Source organism: Cynocephalus volans, chromosome 15 (assembly GCF_027409185.1).
Source record: "Cynocephalus volans isolate mCynVol1 chromosome 15, mCynVol1.pri, whole genome shotgun sequence".
NCBI lineage: Eukaryota > Metazoa > Chordata > Mammalia > Dermoptera > Cynocephalidae > Cynocephalus > Cynocephalus volans.
In genome coordinates this window covers 96,216,719-96,236,283 of record NC_084474.1, presented here as the reverse complement: position 1 = coordinate 96,236,283, position 19,565 = coordinate 96,216,719, and the positions used below count along the sequence as shown (strand labels likewise).

Below are 19,565 nucleotides of genomic sequence, written 5' to 3'. Positions count from 1 at the left end.
GGATGGGAGATTTCCCCAGGGATGGGCCATTGGGCCCCATCAGGAGGGGAAGGTACAGGCAATGGTGCCCTATAGCCCCAGTTTCCCTAGTGAGGCCCAAGAGGAGCTGGAAGTAGAGGCACCAGGGACTGGGTACCTTGAGAAGGGACTCAAGGAGGCTGGGGAGGGGTGATGCTGGGCGGGAGGGCAGGTGCCCAGGTCTGCCATGGCTGGGGGCCAAGGGTTATGCCCATAGACCCACAGTGGACAGGGAGATGCAGGGCTAGGAGAGCTGGTCTGTGGGTGCCTGGTGGGGCCATAGGTGGTGAGGTCAAGGACCTCAGAGGGGGTGCGGGCCAGGTCATCTGTACGGGTAGTGGTGGCCTGCGGTGGTGGTGGACCAAGTGGAAAGGGAGTCAGGAGCTTGTTCTCAGGGGATGGAAGGAAGATACTGGCTAGAAAGACTGTGGTGATCCCTGGATGACTTGGGTCGCAAGCCTGCAGGGCTCGCTCCCCTTCTCTCTTCTCTTCCTCTACTCTGTGGGCGCTGGGTCATGGTTTAGCTGCAGAAGAGTCCTCCCAGCTGGGTGGTCAGCTCTTGGCAGGAGCCTTTACTGCTTCTTCCCTGAGGCAAAGAGGACCCGGAGCCAGGAAGGGGTTGGGGGTCACTTTGCTGTCGCTTATGGTTCCTGGAGCTGGGGCAGACGCAGGGCCTGTGCTACGTGATAGGAAGGTTCCAGAATGGCATGTTGTGTGGCTGGTCTGAGCCCTGGAAGATCTTGGGCAGGCTGCAGGTCAGGTGGGCTAGTTGAGGCTGCTATGGCTCAAATGTGTCTCCCAAAAGGTCACGTACTGGGAAGTTGATCCCCACTGTGACGGTACTAAGAGGGTGTGAAATCCAACTATGGTATTGAAAGCTGGGGACTTTAAGAGGTGATTAGATTGTGAGGACTGTGACCCCATGAATGGATTGATCCACTCATGGAGTAATGGGCATAGTTCTTTTTCCATTTTTTTTTTTTTTTTTTTTTTGGTGGCTGGCCAGTGAGGGGATCCAAGCCTGTGACCTTAGTATTATAAGGCTGCACGCTAACCGACTGAGCTAACTGGCCAGCCAGGGCTTGGTTCCGATGGGTTTATAACAAGAGCCAGTTTGAGTTCAGTTCTATTGCTCAGGCCATTCTTGCCATGTGATACCCTGAGTTGCTGCAGAGTCACCCCACCAGGAAGAAGGTCCTCACCAGAAGTATTCCCTACACTTTGGACTTCCCAGTCTCTAAAATGTACGAAATAAATTTCATTTCTTTATAAATTACCCAGTTTCAGGTGTTCTGTCATAAGCAACAGGAAACTCACTAGTACAGAGGCCCGCCACAGGATGCACACGGGGCGGGAGGGGGCTGGGAGGGCAGGTCTGCAGGGTGCAGATGCGAGGCAGCTGGCAGAGAGCCCGAAAGAGGCATCCGCAGCAGGTGTCCGCAGCAGGTGTCTCCAGGTGTGCGCTTTTACGATTTTTATCCTGCCCCTCTTTTGTGCTTCAAATGAGTGTATATTTTGACCTTTTGAAAATGTGTCTTTTTTCTTCTTTCTTATTAAATGAGTGGCCACATGAGAAGCTAATAGAATAGGCACAGGTGAAATGTCAAGAGACATGACTGAGCTTCACTGTTATTATTACCACAGGAAGTCATGGTTGTTCACAGAATACAAAGGGCCCCAAAGAACACTCCTGTATTAGGTTCCTGTGGTTGCTGTAACAAATTGCCCCCAAATGGGTGGCCTAAAACAACAGAAATGTATATTCTCACAGTTCTGGAGGCCAAAAGTCCAAAATCAAGGGGTTGCCAGGGCCACACTCCCTCCGAGGCGCTAGGCGAGATTTTGCTCCTCGCCCCTGCCAGCTTCCGGTGCTGGTGGCACACCTCGGCTTGTGGCCGCACCACTCCGGTCTCTGCCTTCGTCTCCACATGGCCTTCTCCCCTGTGGCTTCTCTTCCATCTCTTGTGAAGACACTCGTCATTGGATTTAGGGTCCCCCTGAGTAATCTAGGATGATCTTCATCTCCAGATCCTCAACTTAATTACATCTGCAAAGACCCTTTTTCCAAATAAGGTAACAGTCATGGGTTCCAGGGATTAAGACACGGACATATCTTTTGGGGGCCACCATTTAACCTACTACAGTCTGCCCTCTGGCCTTCCAAACTTCATGTCTGTCCCACATGCAAAATATATCCACACTGTCCCAACATCCCCCAAAGTCTCAAACTATGATAGCATCAACTGTAAGTCCCAATCTCATCATCTAAATTATCTCAGTCGAGTATGGGTGTGGCTCTGGGTAAGTTCCATTCTAGGGCAAAATTTGTCTCCATCTGTGTACTTGCGAAACTAGAAAGCAAGTTGTAAGCTCCCAAATTACACTGCTGGGCCAGGCACAGACTGGACATTACCATTCCAGAAGAGAGAAACAGAAGATAATAAAGGGGTTACCAGTCGCAAGCAAATTTGAAATCCAGCAGGCTGAAAGCCTGGGAATACTCCTGTGTGGCTCAGTGCTCCGCTCTCTGTGTCTGCAGCTCTGCTGGCCTCTGCCTTGGTGCCCCTGACTCCACCCTCTGGTCCTGAGGCTCTGCTCTGAGTCATTCTTCCTTTTTCTTGAAGGGCAGCACATGTTTGCAGCTGAGTAGGCCTGCCACCCGTCTCCTATCTGCAGAATATCAGAAGTTCAGCACCTTCCTACGTTCTGTCTCCGTCCCCTTCAGTCCATGCTGGCTGTGTGTCTGCTGAGATTACTTTCTGATGAACCTTGTGGGTCTCCTTTGTGTGTCACAGGGAGCTATGCCATTAGACGAGAGGGTTCACCACCGATCTTTCCTGGTTAATCTCATCTCTGTTCCTGGCTTCTGCTGAGATGGTTGAATGGACTCATGGGTCACACACCTAATCTCTTCAGCAAAAGGCTGTCCAGCGTACCTGTGGCTTCCTCGTCAGAGCACTGTCCTAACAGTGAACCTCCTGACATTTGCAACTTTTGCGACCTGAATAGGCTGCGAATTTCCCACATCACCAGTGCTGCTTCCTTTTTGCTTAATAGTTCCTTCCTCAATGTGTCTCTTTCTTCCTGCACTTTAAGCAGCAAGAGTGTATTAGTCCATTTAGGTTGCTCATAACAAAATACATGGGACTGGGTAATTTATAAAGAAAAACAAAATTTATTGCTTACAGTTTCTGAGGCTGGGAAGCCCAAAGTCCATCTGGTGGTGGCAACAGTGACCCAGGGGTCTCACATTACAAGATGGTGGAAGCAGATAGAGAGAGAGAGAGACACAGACTCTGCTCTTCTTTTAAAGCCCTCAGAACCACACCCCTGACCACCATTTTTAATCCATTCACTACTGCACAGTCCTACAATCCAATCACCTCTTCAAGGCTCCACCTTTCAATTACCATAATAGGATTTCCCACTCCCTTAACAATCACAGTGAGGGCCAAGCTTCTAATACATAAAACTTGGGGGGCACAATTCAAGCTTCTAATACATAAAACTTGGGAGACAATTCAAGCTTCAATAGTTTTGGGGGGACATAATTCAATCCACTACAAAGGTCAAGCCAAACCATACCTTCCACATGTTGCTTCCACATCTCTTCAGCTAAATATCCACATTCATTGCTTACAAGTTCTACCTTTCACCCCCCAGTAGAACACAGTTTAGCTAAGTTGCCTCTGTATAACAACAATCACCTTTCTTTCAGTTTCCTGTGATGTGTTCCTCATTTCCTTCTAAGGCCTCACCAACAATGTCTTTAACATCCACATCTCTACTGACAGTCTGGTTAGGCAGTCTGGGCTTTTTCCTCGTGTGCTTCAAAATTCTCTAGCCTCTGTTCATCACCCAATTCCAAAGCCACTTCCACATTTTTAGGTTCTTGTCACAGCTAGCACCCCACTCCTGGTAACAATATCTGTATTAATTTCCTGTGGTTGCCATAGCAGATTACCACAAACAGCATGGTATAAAACAACAGAAATTTATCTTCTCACAGTTCTAAAGGCCAGAAGGCCAAAATTCTGGTGTTGGCAGGACTGTAGTTTCTCTGCAGGTGCTTGGTAAGAGCCTGCCTGGCTTCTTCTGTTTTCAGTATTCCTTGGCTTGTTCCTGCATTGTGCCAGTCTCTGCCTCTGTGTGTCCCTCCTGTTTTGTTTCTCATAAGGACACAGTTCTTAGACCTAAGGCCCACCCAGAAAATCCTGGATGATCTCATGTTGAGACCCTTAACTTAATTATATCAGCAAAGACCTTATTTCCAAATAAGGTCCCACTTATGAGTCCCAGGGACAAGGACATATCTTTTTGGGAGCCACCATTTAACTTACACCCCAAGTTGTCTTGCCTGTTTGGTTGATGTATTGTAAAAGTTACACGTGTTTTTGTTGTGTGCTTGTTGTAAGAAGTGTGCACAATGTTTTTTAGTATGTATTAATTTATTTGTAATTTTGTAATTTGATGTTATGAAGTATTTTAGACATGTGTAACTTCTTTTTACTTGCTACAATATGGATATTGTTTTGTGACATTAATATTTCTTTCTGTGGTGACCATATCATTTAAACCTATCTCCCCAATAGAACATTAAAGTTATTTTTTGTTTTTTGAATTAGAAACTGCTGCAGTGAACAACATTGTAGCTGGATCATTGTTCATGTCTATGGCTATTGTTAGAATTTCTTTTCTTTTCTTTTCTTTTTTTTTTAAAGATGGCTGGTAAGGGGATCTTAACCCTTGACTTGGTGTTATCAGCACCACACTATCCCAAGTGAACCACGGGCCGGCCTCCTATTGTTAGATTTCTGGATCAAATGGTTTTCAAAATTTAAGCTTTATTTATACCAAGATATCATTTTTTTACCTACCATGTTGGCAAAACCCAAAAATCTGGATTTCTGGGTTCTGTTGGTGAAGCTGTGAAAACCAGGCCCGTGAAAGTGTCTATCAGATCTACAAACGCAGTGTGCGTGGGAGCAGGGGACAGGGGTGCCGTCCTGGGACTGCTAGTGCTGGAGGAAGCCCTGATGCCCGTGTGCAGACGGGGAGGCCTCTGGCACGGGTTGATGGAGCAGCAAGGCACAGCACGGTGCGTGTGAAGTATCGCTTTTTGTGTTAAAAGGAGGAGAACCAAGAATCCCATTTGTATTTGCTTGATTTTCCATAAAGAAATTCTGGAAGAATAAACAGGAAGCCAACAGCAGTGGTTTTCACAGCGTGTGGGTGGGGGGGACAGACTAGGAGGGAAGCTTTTCACTGTATACCTTCAATGTTTGATTCAGGTGACTATTTCCTATTCAAACAAATATTTTTTAATAATATCTGAGGTGTTTTCTAGGTTTTGCAGCCATTTCTCTAAGGGAGCGCGTTCTCCCCTAGCAGCAGCTGACAGGGTGGCTCCTCGCACCAGCCAGCACCGGGTGTTAATGGTTTCAAAGAAGCAGAATGTCGCCAATCTGATGTCAATCATGTAAGTGAGTGAACGAGGCAATTATCAACAGGGTCGTCTCGTGAGCCGCAGGAGTTGATCAGAATTGCAGCTGGCCTGAGCGCAAGGCGTGCTGTGTGTGAGGCCACCTCCGCACGTGGGGCAGGGTCTCCTCAGGTGGCAGGGCTCTCTGCTTGCTCTGACCGATCTTCGTTTATCTCGTTCCAGAGTGTCGTATACCTTGCACTGCTGATGAAGCTTTGTCTTCTGTTACATTTAACTAACCAGTTACTTCTGACCTATACAAAATCTCTCGCGTCTTTAAAAATGTGTTTGAAGCCAGACACTTCAGTGAGCTCTTATCAGTTATAATAGGTGGTGAGCTGGGTTTTTAGGTGCCAATAGGAACAGTTGTAATTGCCTTAACGAGTGTATTTACCAGGGTCTCTTTAATGTTCCAGTTCAATGGGATAAGAGCCGCACGTGTCCTGTCACCTTTTACCCTCACACGCCATCCATCAGCCTCACAGAAGCCATGCCCAGTGGGGAGGCCTCGGGGAGGATGTCGTGGTGGGTTTCAGAGGGACATTTATTCTCATTTAACAATGTACCATCTTTCCTAGTTACTGGACCATGTTTTAAAAATCAGAAATTCTAGTTGATTTTTATCAAATGAGTGGTCAGCATTTTTGAAATCAATATTCAGGTTTTCTCCTTGAATCTATTAGTGAAGTAAACTGTATTAATAGAGGTCCTAGAAAGCATCATCCTAGAACTCCAAGAATTCATTTTTTCATTTGTCCGTGTTTCCTGTGGTGACGTCTTCATGTCCAGTGCTGGGGTGCGACAGTTGCCCCAGCGGCCCATGCAGTGTCTCGGCATTAGAGAGTGCTGTCCTCACCTGGAGGGAACCACAGTGGGGTCAGGTGCAGTCGGACTGGATGGGACGCCTGTCTGTGGAGGCCTGGAGATGGGGTCTGCCACTCTGCAGTGGAGCGGGTGGCTTTGGGGAGGGGCGGCAGCAGGGCTGTGGCAAGACCTGGCTTGTGCTTTGAAAGCCCCTGGCTGCTGCATGCCTGGTGCGTGCAGGTGCAGGCGCAGGTGCGAGGGCAGCAAGGAAGTGCCGCTGTCCTGGAGGTGCAGAAGGTGGTGGGAAGAGGGCTTGAGAGATATGAGATGTTTGGGAAAAATCGGACGTCCCAGTGGTTGGGACATGTGGGTGGGACCCAGGTCCTTTCCCCGAATTGGTCTCTGGTGGACGGCTGATATCGGCAATACTCTCGTCCTGAGCTGCAAGGGGAGAAACATGATGGGGCTCAGAGTATAGCCTCTGTGCCTCCTGGGCCCTCACCAGCAGCCCCAGGAGCCCTGGCAGACACCCCACCCAGCAGAGTGGTGGACCTGGGCAGCATGCATCAGGAGCCCCACAGGGCGGTTGGCCTGGCCCAGCTCACGCTGAGCCCCCCAGTGCAGGGGTGGCCTCCCAGACGGAGGGAGGTTCTCTCCACCCCAGTCCCCCAGCATTCCCTGAGGGTTGGGGCTGACGCTGGGCCGAGGCTGCAGGGCAGAGGCCTGGCAGTAGAGGTGAGATGGCTCCCACAGTGCTGCTGCAGATTGAGTCAGGGAGCCTGACAGGGAGCTGTGTGTCAGGAGGAGAGGACACCTGTAGTCCGCAGTGGGGTTTCACTGGGCCCAGTCTCGCTGGCTATTGTGGGGGTCCTGGGTGGAAGGCGTCTGATGGCAGAACCTACAGCCATTACAGGTCACCCCTGCACAGGACCACCCAGATCCCCTGTCCTCCAATCTGCTCCACCACCACCCATGAGCCCCAGCAGGGCAGGCTGCCACGTGATGGGTTTGAAGATGGGGGGCACTGAGGTGAGCACCAAGCTGAGGGCAGGCAGGGCTGCGCTGGGCAGGGCCTCAGGAGTGGGGCCGCCTGGTGCACAGGCGGGGTGTGGGGGGGAAAGGGCAGGGACACCCCCCTTGGCCCAGGCCTGTGGTCAAGGCTGCCAGGGTCTCAGGGGACTTGTGAGTAGGGGATTGCTTTGTACCCAGACAGAGGGGCTGGAAGGACGGAGGGCCTGGCTGTGGTATCTGAACTTGACCTGGGTCCTGGGGTCCTGAAGGGCGTGAGCTGCCTGCTAGAATTTGCAGAAAGCTTTGAGAGTCTCTGGCCCAGGTGACCTGATGGGACCCTAGTGAGGTATTGGGGAGCTGCCCTCTGGAGGGCCCCTCAGGTGGCCAGAACAGAAGGTAGAGGCTGAGGATTTTTCTGCTTGTATTAGTGTGTTTCTGTTGCTTATAGCATAATGCCCCAAAACTGGGTAATTCATAAGGAAATAAAATTTCTCTCTTACAGTTTCAGAAGCTGGGAAGTCCAAAGTCCAGGGAACACATCTGGTGAGGGCCTTGTTACTGGTGGTGGCTCTACAGCCACATGGGGTATCACATGGTGAGAACAGGCTGAGCAGGAGAGAGCTCACCTGCTTATAAAGTCACAGAGTCACGCCCACCACTCCATGAATCGATCAATCCATTCATGAGGGCACAGTCCTACAATCCAATCACCTCTTAAAGGCCCCAGCTTTCAAATACCATAATAGGATTTCTCACCCTCTTAATACTGTCACAGTGGGGATTAAGTTTCAATGAGTTTGGGGCTTATTCAGTCCATGGCACTGCTGTATCCAGGGCTAGTGAGCCCAGCTCTAGCCTCGAGTGTCCCTCCAGCTCACAGAACTGGACTCAGAGACCCACTTGCTTTTTCAGTCACATGTGTTTGTGATCCGTGATCAGTCACCAGGGACCCAGAGCGATGAGATCCCCTGGGCATTGAGGCTGGTGAAATCTGACCACTGTGGAGAAGGTTGGGGGCTTTGCTTCTCACTCACCAGAGCTGGATAACCATGGGTGTCCAGCATCCTCTACACTGGCCTGATTTCCTCCCCACTGCCAGCCCAGGGGACCCGCCTGTCCCAGTGAAATCCCGACTGTAGCTCTGTCTCCAGTTCCCCTCCTGGCTCCAGCAACCCCTGCATCCTTTGGGGTTGGCTGGACTCTTTTTCTTTCAACTCAGGCCCTCGCACGGGTGGCCCCTCTTTTTCGGCTGGCTAACTGCAACCTGTATTTCCATCTCCACTTAGCTGCCCCTTCCTCTGGGCACCCTGTGCTGAGCCGCTCCCACGTACCCTGCTGTGCCTTCCTCAGAGGTCGTGTGGTTGCCCCACTTCCAGAGCTGCCTCATTATGGTCACTGTTCCAGGCAGGTTGGGTAGGGCAGGCTTAGGGGGCTTCTTCACTGGACCTTCCAGCTGCCATGGACTTTCTAAGAACCCCCTGGCTGCAAGTGGCCACAGGGGACTGCAGTAGCCACTCACAAGTGGGCAGCCCAACTGGGGGTGGGGAGAGTTTAAGGGTAGGGCCGTGCATGGAGACCTGGGGCATTTCTTCTCTGAACTGTCATCTGCCCTCACCTTTTCCTTATAAAACCATGCTGTTATGGAATTCAATTTTATGCATTTTAAATAATAGAACTGGCACTGATTTTTTTTTTTTTTTTTTTTTAAATGAGTGAGCTTTTCTCATAGTTTTTAGATCAGTTCATTTGAGGCTTTATAAGAATGCACTGTTCACTTGCAGGCCAAATTTATATTTATCCAGAAGTAGCTCAGTAAAAAGTAACTAGGAATTTAGGTGTAAAGATTCACAAAATTCTGTTTTAATTCCTCAGTTTACCATTTACCCCAAGTATGGCAACTGGTGTTTCCTGAGACCCACCCATGGCCTAGACTGGCTGAATCGCAGGGAGGGCAGTGCGGGGGGGGGACCCCAGAACTACTGGGTCTTGAGCCCAGGTGGTCTGGCACCTGGCTGCTTCTCTGCTGTTAGCCTGCACCTGTGGGTGCTGCAGCCTCGCCCTGTGTCATCATCACATCCTGTACCCCAGCCCTCTCCTGGCACACAGTGGGCCTGCTTGCAGAAAGGAGGTGACCTGGCTGGGCAGGGTGTGGACCTGAGCAGCTTGAGGGGGCCTTGGGGTGATGGCAAGTACAGGTGTGCATGTGGGCCTGGAAGGAGATTGAGGAAGGCTGGCCACATCTCGTGAAAGCCATCCCTGTCCCCCACTGCCCAGCACAGAGGGCCAGGGTGGAGTGTGATCCTGGGGCCCACTGAAGGGGTGCATGCCCGTGGTGTTCCTTTATGACTTCCTGTGGCACAGGGAGTGAGGCAGAGCTGACCTCACCCTGCCAGTGTGACGTCCTCTCCAGGGGCGGGCAGTGACAAACAGTCCGCTCCCACTGGCTGGGGAGGCTGACCCCATCAGCAGTAAGACTGGTTGGATCAGTGTTGCTGCCAAGGGTCACTGGTGATGGGGGGATGGGATGGGACCCTGTAAGGAGCTGCTGTGTTATCCTGGTGGCAGTGGAGATAGTGACAAGTGGATGGGCTGGGAGGCAGAGCCTAGAGGACCAGTGGGGCTGGCTGTGGGGGATGAGGACCCCAGGGTTTTGGCTGGAGCCACCAGGTGGTGGGTGGTGGGCACCCATAGAGTTGGGACAACAGTGGCACCCCAAGGTCAGCCAGTTGGGATCTGCTGCGTGGGAGAGGCAGAGGGTAGGGTGCAGGTTGCAGCCTGCTGGACATGCCATATTGGGAGTCAGAGGACAAAGGAGAGCATTATGAACAGAGGGACCGGTGAGGTGACCCAAGGGAGCAGGTCAGTGGAGAAGGGCTCGCAGCCGGAGGGGAGATGGCCCAGGACAAGGGTACAACCACTGGGGTGGGGTGTGGGAGGTGGGGCAGAGTCTGTTCCACTTTGGGAGTCCTGGCTAGTCCGGGGTCCTGGAGCATTGCGGCTGGCAGCCTTCCAGCCCGGGTCCTGGAGGGGGGCTGTTACAGGAGGTCGTCGGGAGGTGCAGACCAGTGGGTGTCTCTTGTGGGGGTGGGGGGGGGGCTTCGAGGCTAGGGACAGGCCCTGTGCACGAGCATCCCCCAGGACCTTCCGGGCGTGGGTCGTGGGGGTGGAGGCCGGGGGCTGTGGGGTGGGCCGTCGGAGCGCGCGTGGGTCCGGCTGGGTGGTCTGGCGGTCCAGCTGTAGTTGGCGGGCTGGGAAGGAGGGGCGGGGCGGGGCGTGGCCAGGAGCATGCGCCGCCCCGGCCGAGTCCGGTGCATTGATCGGCCGAAGCCCCGCCCTGGGCCGGCAGGCCCTGCCTCGCACCTCCCGGCTCCTCCCCCGGGCTGCGGAGCTGGCCAGGGCAGTGCGGTGCGGAGCTGGACTCGGGGTGGCGGCAGCAAGCCGCCCTCAGCCCCGGGCGGGGACATGGACCCCTCGCGAGCCATCCAGCACGAGATCAGCTCCCTCAAAGGTGCGGTCTGGGGCAGGGCTGGAGCAGGGGGCGCGGACCGTGCAGTGCCCTCTGGCTGGGTGCAGTCTCCCGCAGGGCAGCGGTCAGGGCCTGCCGGCACGGGGACGACACTGGGGAGCACCGAGCTGCAGCCGCGGGAGACCTCACGCCCCGCAAGGGCTCCACCTGCTGCGGGGGTCCTCTCGGGGCTGGCGGGGGGCGACCCTAGCAGCAGCGCGGCAGCCCCGCACGAGTGTCGGGGGCGGGGATGCGGCGGGAGCTCAGCCGTTGCCGCGGCTCGGCCCCTCCCGCCCACGCCCGGCTCGCTGCCCTGCGGTCTCGGCGCCCAAGGGGCGGGGCAGGGCCGTGGGCATCGCTGTGCGGAGGCGCCGGGCGGGCTGGCCCCGGGCGAGGCCACACTGCGGCCCTTTGTCCTGCGGTGGGGGGAGCTGGGGGCTGCCAGTGGGCCCTGACTAGTTGCCCTGGAAACCCGAAAGGACCTGGAGTCGGGGGAGAGGGGACGGCCCGGCCCGCGCGCCCTGGCCCTCCCGGTGCTGAATCAGCGGCTGCGGCTGCGGTTCCGCAGGCGGGGGGCGGGGCAGAGGGGCGTCCTCCCCGCCCAGGGACCTGCGGGTGGGGGCGTGCGGGCCATGGTGCAGCCAGGGGGTGTGCCCGAGCAGTCAGGGCGGACGAGCAGTCAGGGCGGACGAACGTCCTGCTCCGGGCTCCGCCCTGCCCGCTCCCCCCACCCCACGCCTGCAGGCGCCCTTGCTGGGGGGAGGGAGCGGGATTTCCCACCGAGCTCCGCCCCGCTCCCTGGAGCTCAGAGCTACTGCCCTGCCTGCCTGGGGTGGGCAAGGGGGATGACAGGGCAAGGTGGGCCGCCAGCAGGGGTCAGCCCAGGGACCCATGCAGACCTGTGGAGGTCAAAGGGCTTAGGGGCTGTGGGTGTGGCTTAGGATCATTTGGGGACAGTGTGGGGGTCATGGGTTGGTTTGGTGGGGGGCTTGGAGATTTGGGGGAATTAGGGGATCACAGTACAGATGCACGGGGTGAGCATGGGGGAGTGCAGGAGGTCGGCGTGGGTCTGTGGGGTGGACAGGACGCGGAGAGCAAGAGATCACTGCGTGCGTGGGGAGTGGAGGGCAGGCGCGAAAGCAGGAACTTCTGTGGGCACAGGGCTGGGCTGGGCCGGCCGGGGCGCGGGCCCGAGGGCAGGCGTGGACCCCAGCTGGCGTTGGTTCTCAAAGCCACAGCCCTGGTGGTTAGGGTTAGGGTTAGCAGGCACTGCTGGGTGAGGGGCGTGGCGGCGCCCCACCCTCCAGACCTGGTCTTCAGTCTCCTCGTGGGGCTGGCCCCCTTCCCGACTGGGCTGGCGGGGCAGGGAGAGCGGTGCCGCAGTGAGCTGGCCCGGCAGGAGGGCTTGGGAACAGTTGGCTGTGCCCTGAGTCTCTGTGGCCCACCCCATCACTGTGTGTGTGTGTGTGTCGGGTGTGTGTGTGTGTGTGTGTGTGTGTGTGTGTGTGTCGGGGGTGCACTGTGTTTGGAGCCCGCTCCGTGGCGCCATGGCGACGGCCTCATAAACCCGCCCCATGCTCTGCTCCTTGGCTGCCTGCCCGGCTGCCCAGCGCCTCCCACCTCCAGATCCTCCTCCCCCGCCCTATTTATAATCAGTTCCTGGGTTTGCAGTATTTGGTGGGAATGGGTGTGCCGACTTGGGGAGAACACGGATCCGGGTGGGGCTGGGGGCACAGCCTGAGAGAGATGGGGTGTTGGTGGGATCGGGGTGCAGAATAGCCATGGTTGGACCCTCAGTTGTGGGGGGTGATGGGTGTGGCTGGCCAGGCCCCCAGGCCTCATGGCCTTTTCCTCTGCCTTTCCCTCTGTGCTGACCCTCCCCTGTATGGTATTCCTCTCTGTCCACCTGGCCCAGGGTGGGGAGTCTGTGTGGGCGGCAGAGGCACCGAGCCTGGGGTGGCAGGGACTTGGTGACTTTGATTCCTTGTGGCAGATGGCAGTCTCTGGCCTCAACAGCTGGCCTGGAGGTGGGGCTGGATAGAGGCCCCACTCAGAGCCCCTGACCCTCCCGGCGTTCACCCTCCCGGCGTTCAATCAAAGAGGACGCCGTGTTTCTGGGCTGCCCTGATTTGGCTTAGCATGGGGAGTGTTAGATTGGGTGGCCACTGTGGGAGCTCTCTCCCTTGCCTGCCTGATGGACAGCAGCCAGTGGTGCCCACAACCTGCCTGTCGATGTGCTCTGGCAGTTTCCGCCTGCTGCTCCCCCAAGACTCCAGCTTCTTCCTTGGGCCTTAGTCCTCTTCTTTCAGACCCACAAGTCCCCCCAGGTCTTGGCAGCTCAGCACCCCCCATTCAGATCCTTGTGAATTTATGATGCCCTAAAGACCACATCCCTGAGTTGGCTCCCTGGCCTGAGGACCCCCTCCTGTGCTCTCTGCTCCACACCCGCCCCCCCCCCCCCCCCCCCCCGCCCATTCTGCTACCTCTTTCTTTAGGTTTTTGGTCCTTATCTACCCCCCAACCCCCATTCCCCCCAACACAGTCCTAGGAACCTTGAAGGAAGTGCTTAGAAACTGATGTAATTTCTGATATTGGATCCTTGAGGCCTGGGGCGCAGCCAAGGGGGTGGCTGCTGCCTTGAAGTGCCCCTGACTCTGCGAGGGGCCCCCATGACTGTGGGTGGGAGGGGCCGCCCGTGCTGCTGAGTCAGAGGGGGCTGGCCCAGGCGTCCTGGAGGAGGGAGGGCGGGAGGCTCGCGCCAGCGGTCGGGCAGGCAGCAGTGCCGGCAGGAATCGCAGGGAGCCAGGCGCCGCGAGCCACACGGCCCCGCAGCCCGCAGCCCGCACCCTCGCGCTTAGCGCCCGACCTTGCCTGCCCTGCCTTGGCCCCTGTTGCTCCCTGTGCTGAGGGAGGGAGCCTTGTTGGGCCTCCTCGCTGTGCCCCACTTGCTGCCTTCACCCTACGCCACCCACCCGCCTGCCCCGGCAGCCATGGTGGCTGGCATGCTCATGCCACTGGACCAGCTGCGGGCCATCTACGAGGTGCTCTTCCGTGAGGGTGTGATGGTGGCCAAGAAGGACCGGAGGCCTCGCAGCCTGCACCCCCACGTGCCCGGCGTCACCAACCTGCAGGTCATGCGTGCCATGGCCTCCCTGCGGGCTCGGGGCCTGGTCCGGGAGACCTTCGCCTGGCGCCACTTTTACTGGTACCTTACAAATGACGGCATTGCCCACCTGCGCCAGTACCTGCACCTGCCACCAGAGATCGTGCCTGCCTCTCTGCAGCGTGTGCGCCGCCCCGTCGCCATGGTGATGCCCGCACGCCGCACCCCACATGTGCAGGCTGTGCAGGGTCCCCTGAGCAGTCCACCCAAGCGAGGTCTGCTGCTGGCTGAAGACCTGGCCTGTGAGGAGCGGAGGGTCTATCGCCGGAAGGAGCCTGACGCAGGGGCACCTGAGACCCCTGTGGTGCCTGCAACCACCCTGGGGACTCTGGCCAGGCCAGGCCTGGAGCCTGCCCCAGCCACAGGTCAGCTGCATCCTGGCCTCAGGCCGTGAGGGGTGGGAAGGGGGGGCTCTGGCTGTCCAAGGTGCCCTGGCCTAGGCCTGGTGGGCTGGTGTGGGCAGCATGTGTGCAGGCACTCTGCTCATACCAGCAGGTGGCGCCCTCTCTGCCTGAGGGTGCTGGGTGCTCTGCACCGTGGACACAAGTGGCTCCTCCTCCTGGGTCGAGGACCCGGTGGTGCCTTGGGGCTGGGGCGGGGTTTTCAGGGCCTAGGCCGGCAGGCCAGCTGTTGGTACAGCCCCTCCCGCTCCAGCCCCAGCCCTGCTGTCCAGCACGGCCCTCATCTCTGCCCCTGCGTGTTCTCCCCCTCCCAGTGGGCTGTCTGCTGGGAGGCCCCTTCTGCACAGACGTGGGGGGTGTGCTGGCGTGGGGCTGATGTAGCTGTTCTCCAGCAGAGTTGCCCCTGGCAAACTGCTTGACCTGTCTGGGCCTTGAGTCTGCACAGTGAGCAGGGTGACACCTGTCCCCCGGGTGGTTGCATGGTTCAGACTGGGTACCGCACAGAGAGCACTGAGCATCAACAGTGTCTGGGTGCTTGGCCGGATTGGGGTTGGTGATGTCCTAGGGGTGGCCCTGGTGGTGTGGGAAGAAGAGCAGACCCCAGGCAGGAGCATCCTCTGGCAGGGCAGAGGCCAGGGCATGGCAGGTGCTGGGCCCAGCCCAGGGCGTAAGTCAGCCTGTCTTGGGTGAGAGTCATTGTGTCCTAGGAGACGAGGACCTGTCCTCATCATCCCAGGGCCTTCCAGAGATCCCTCACTCTGCCCTTTCTCTACGGCCTCCTTCTGTTCCCAACAGCAGGATGCAGGTGGGTGTCCCCTGCAGCCTGAACCTCATGTATGTACTCCCAGGGCACATTGTCCTCAATGCCAGCTCAAGGTGGCCTGGACCCCCTAGCATGAGGCAGGCACAGCCCCCTCTTCCCTGTTTGTGGCTCACCAGCTGGGGAGGGGACTTGCTGTCTGAGGGGTGGGAGAGGAGGCCTGGGGTGAACCTGGCAGGACGAGCAGGAGTTTGCCGGCGGGGGTGGGTGGCGGTGAGGGGACTCAGGTGCAGGCCTGCAGCTGGGGCACAGGTCCCTGTGCAGGCTGCTGAGCGGGAGCTGCAGTTCCGGCCTGGTCTGGGTTGGACCTTGTTGTGGGACCCCATCTGGGAGTCAGTGAGGTTGCTGGGTAGGGGGCGGCCTCCTGGCTCTCTCTGTGGCCTTGGGCAAGTCAGGGGGCCTCTCTAGTTCCTCCGCAGATGGGTGGTAGTGTCTCCTGAGAAGCGGTGTGGGTCCAAGAATGCTTGGCCGGGTGCTCAGTCGAGGTCCCAGTCCCTGGGGCCTTCTCCTGGCTTTTCCTTTTGCCCGGTGCCCCTGCCCACCCTCAGCCGTGTGGCAGACCAGCCTCTCCTCTTCCTCGGTCATGGGTGAGTGGGAGCCCTCCCCTCCTTTTCTCTCCTTCCTTCCTTGTCTGTGGCCAGGCTAGGCCAGCTGGGAGGGCAGTTGGCAGTGAGGCTGGGGGTGGGAGTGCTGGGTGTGGCCATAGCGGGCAGAGCCGACAGCACCCCCTGTCCCCGATGAGGTGACTCAGTCTTCCTTTCCCAGCCACAGTCCCCGGTGGCAGCTCAGAGTTTCCAACAGGAAATGAGCTCCAGCTCCGGGCTGAGTCAGGGCCGCAGGCGTGGGCCCCCTCCTTCCCCCGGCCCTGCAGGGCTGGGCGTGGCACCAGCCCAGGCCTTTATCCCCCAGGCCCACATCAGTGGCAGGGGTCATGATGGCTCCATGTTCAGGCCAGTGGGGTTCTGATGATACCTAAAATGGTCTCCTCCTCAGGGTTTTAGATGAGACCAAGTGAGGAGTCTCCCCAGAGTATGGCCCCCCCAGCGGGTTGGCAGAAGGGCAAGGTTGGGAGCTTGGGGGCAACTGCCTCAGTCACCAAAGTGGCCCCGGTTAGATGGGCCGTCTCTGTCCATGCGGCCCTGTCCAGGGAGCCATGGCCATGGCAGGGCCAGTTGGGAGTGCCTGCTGTACCCACCCCCGCCTGCAAGGCCCCCGCTCCCTGTGCCCTGCTGGTCTCCTGGTCTGTGCCATGGGGCCCCCATGGGCTGCCAGGTGGCCCATCCATGTGGAAAGTGTCTACCTGCTTGTTCAGCCTCACATGCGTGGGGCCGGACCCAGACTGAGCCCCTGCCCCAGGGAGCCCCCAGACATGTGGGGATGAGCTGGGTGAGAAGAGAACGCCAGGGAGGTGGTGTTAGGAGCAATCAGGGAGGGCCCTCTGAGGAGGAGCCCTGAGCGGAGGCCGGGTGGATGAGGGGAGCCCCTGCCAAGAGCAGCCGGCGGAGGGGTGTGGAAGGAGGGTGGAGGGAGGCCGGGCTGGCCAGGGGGCGAGGACCCGTGGAAGACCCCTGCCTCTGGTGAGGAGTTTGCGTTTGTGTGGTGGAAAGCTGTTGGAGTGGGTTTTTATATAGAAATTTCATTTATGTTTGAAATAGCCATGCTTTGCCTGGCTCAGTTTCAGAATGAGCCTAGGAGCATGTAGAGAAAAGACACCACCTGAAGGCTCCTGGTCACTGCTCTCAGAGTAACTGACACTGTAACACCCAGGCTGCCACCGTCGCGTCGCTGCCTTTGCACAGACACACGGTTGTGCACCTTGACTTTACCATGTGACCCTGTTTGGAGGTGATGTGGGTCCAGCCAGTTTCTGTGATGATCTCTAGCTTTGCGGAGATGTTCGTAGAACCACAGCAGGTTTTTAAGCAGAGTTAGGGTGGGTTACGTTCTCATGCACTGGGTCCTGCAGCAGCTGGGTGGAGGAGGTGTGGAGGAGAGGCCTGGAGACAGTTGGGGGTCTTTTGCCCAGGCCGGAGATCACAGGGCCTGGGACTGGGCTGGCTGTGGGGGACTTGGGCAGAGGATGGGGCCAGAAGCGCGGGCTCTGCTTCCACGTGGCCATGCAGAACGCTACTGGGCACATGGACAACTGGAATGTGGCAGGGCCGGGCTGGCAAGGCCTGGGGGCCTGCGAGGGAAGGGGAGGCTGAGGGGTGGGGTGGGCTGGGTGGGGCAGGCATAGTAGGGAGGGCCAGTGGGCCTGAGGGCCTGAGGGAGCAGGGATTGCGGGCAGGCTTGCCTACCCCACCCCCATGCTGCCCGCCTGGGCTGGTCTGACCCGTTGGTCCGCTGGGCTATGGCTCTGCTGGGCTCACTGACTAAGGGGTGGCCGTGAGGAGGAGCCACAGCTCCCAGAGCTGGGTGGGGAGTCCCAGGCATGAGCGAGCCCTCCCACCCCTTCCCTCCTTCCTGCTGTGCCTTCCTCTCTGCTGGCTCTCAGCAGCCCGGCTGCTGCTCGGTGGCCATGGACAGATACAGCATGGAGGAGCTGATCCAGCTGGGCCAAGGTAGGGCAAGGCAGAGATGCAGGCTGCGGACCCTGGGAGGGCCAATAGTCCCCGTGCCTCAGATGTCAGAGTCTGGGGATGTGGGGATGGGCACGGCCCCTCAGAGCTGCCCCAGGGGTGTGTGTGGGAGGGGGTGTCCTGGAAGCACAGGTCCTGCACCAGGCCTCTGAGGGTGGTGGAGGGGCTGCCCACTGCAGCCTGGGGCACTTCTGCTCTGGGAGCCAGTTCTCTCACAGGCTCTTGTGTCACAGGCTCCTCTGAGGCTTCCCGCAGCCTGTGGCATGGGGTGGGCCGAGAGGGCCAAGGACCATGCCTGCCTAGCTCAGCCCCTGCCTGCTGCTGGACAGCTGCTGCCCTGTGCTTGGCCAGGAGTTGGGTGCTCTCTGGACTGCCTTTGGGGCTGCTGGTATCCTTGACTCCCAGGGTTCCCTTAGCCAGCCCAACTGGTCACCACAGGCCAGTTTCCTTCAGAAATGAGTTTCTGAAGAGGAGGGCAGGGGGGCAGGAGGCAGGAGGTTAGGGTCAGGGCCCTCTCCTACAGCCACCGTCTCCCCAGTGTGAACCAGGGTGTTCCAGTCCAGCAGTCAGAGGCCAAGACCGAGGCTGAGGCTGCACACACTGGAGAGCCCACCTGGCTGTGTGACAACGGGCCACCTCCTCACCCTCTTTGTGCCTCAGTTTCCTCATTGGTACTATGCATTAATAGCATAGTACTTACTTCAGAGTTCACATAGGATTAAAGTAGAATATGCTTGATACACAGGAAGTGCTACAAAACAGGTATATGTTATTAAACATCCGGTCCTTGACATCTGCCTGCCAGGGCTGAGAGGGTCCAGCCCAGCAGGCCCAGTGGGTCTAGGCTCCCAGGAAGAGAGGGGCAGAATCATGGCCCCCCCAACCCCACGTCCTGCTTCCCTGGGTGCACTGAGATCCAGGTCAGCACGGGACAGGGTGTGGGCTTGCCTGTGACAGGGGACCTCTGAACCCAGACATTCCACAGACCAGGGCTGCTGGGGGCTCTGGGGTGGGACCAGGGCAGACTCCCTCTCTGACTCGGGAGGGACTTTCCCCACTCCAGACCCCTAGACACCAGGAGAGCCCCTAGGGCGGGAGGAACAGGCCTCTGCTGTGGGATGGGCACCCCATGTGGCCTTGGCCTGGTTTGGGACTGCCTGGGTCTCTAGCCGGCACTGTGACCTTGGGGAGGCTGTGCTGTCCATCCCAGGGCCAGGTGTTGTGCTGAGTGGCTTGCGCAGGGCCCTCTGGGAGAGAGGGGAGTGGTGCCCCCTTGGCCTGTGTGGCGTTTCCCAAGTGCACCCCTCGAGGTGGGCAGGGAGGGGCAGGGGCCTGCACCCCTTCCCCTGAGGACATGAGCCTGGCCGCTCATGCCTTGTTCCAGGTGGCTCCTGACGCCAGGGTGATCTTTATTATTAGAATCACCAGTGGGAGCCTGGCGGGGGGTGGCGGGTGGTGCCGCGCAGCCCGACCGGACTCCAGTGACGGCCACGGCCCGGGTGCCCGTACCCCGCGTCATGTTCTAAGTCTGGACCAGTGACGGGCTTTGCCTGCTCTCTGCAGATATTTATATCCTCCTGGGCCCCCTGCCCACCACCCCCCTCCCCCACGGGCTGCTGCTGACAGCGACACGGCTGAGCCCTCCTCCCGCCGTGCACTGCCGCTGCCGGGCTCGCCGCTGCCTGCGAGGGGCCTGTGACCCTCCCCACACCCCTTACCCGCTCCCTGTCTGCCCCGTGGGCTCCTGTCGCCATCCCCAATGAAGATCGTGCCTGGTAG

The 19,565-nt window shown here is 58.0% G+C and overlaps 1 protein-coding gene across 10 annotated transcripts in view; it reads left to right on the top strand.

Moving 5' to 3' along the window:
- PLEC (plectin) overlaps positions 1 to 19,565 on the top strand; it is a 58,433-nt gene that overhangs the window by 9,035 nt on the left and 29,833 nt on the right. For 3 of the 10 annotated variants that reach the window (XM_063079781.1, XM_063079780.1, XM_063079779.1), the window contains exon 1: positions 13,609 to 14,348. The exons of 4 other annotated variants lie outside the window; for them this stretch is intronic. In XM_063079781.1, the coding sequence (XP_062935851.1) occupies positions 13,811 to 14,348 (538 nt within the window). In that variant the 5' untranslated portion in view covers positions 13,609 to 13,810. Of the gene's footprint in view, positions 1 to 13,608; positions 14,349 to 17,710; positions 17,769 to 19,403; positions 19,562 to 19,565 lie in introns of those variants that run through there. 3 more of the 10 variants (XM_063079792.1, XM_063079791.1, XM_063079790.1) reach the window with 2 other exon arrangements.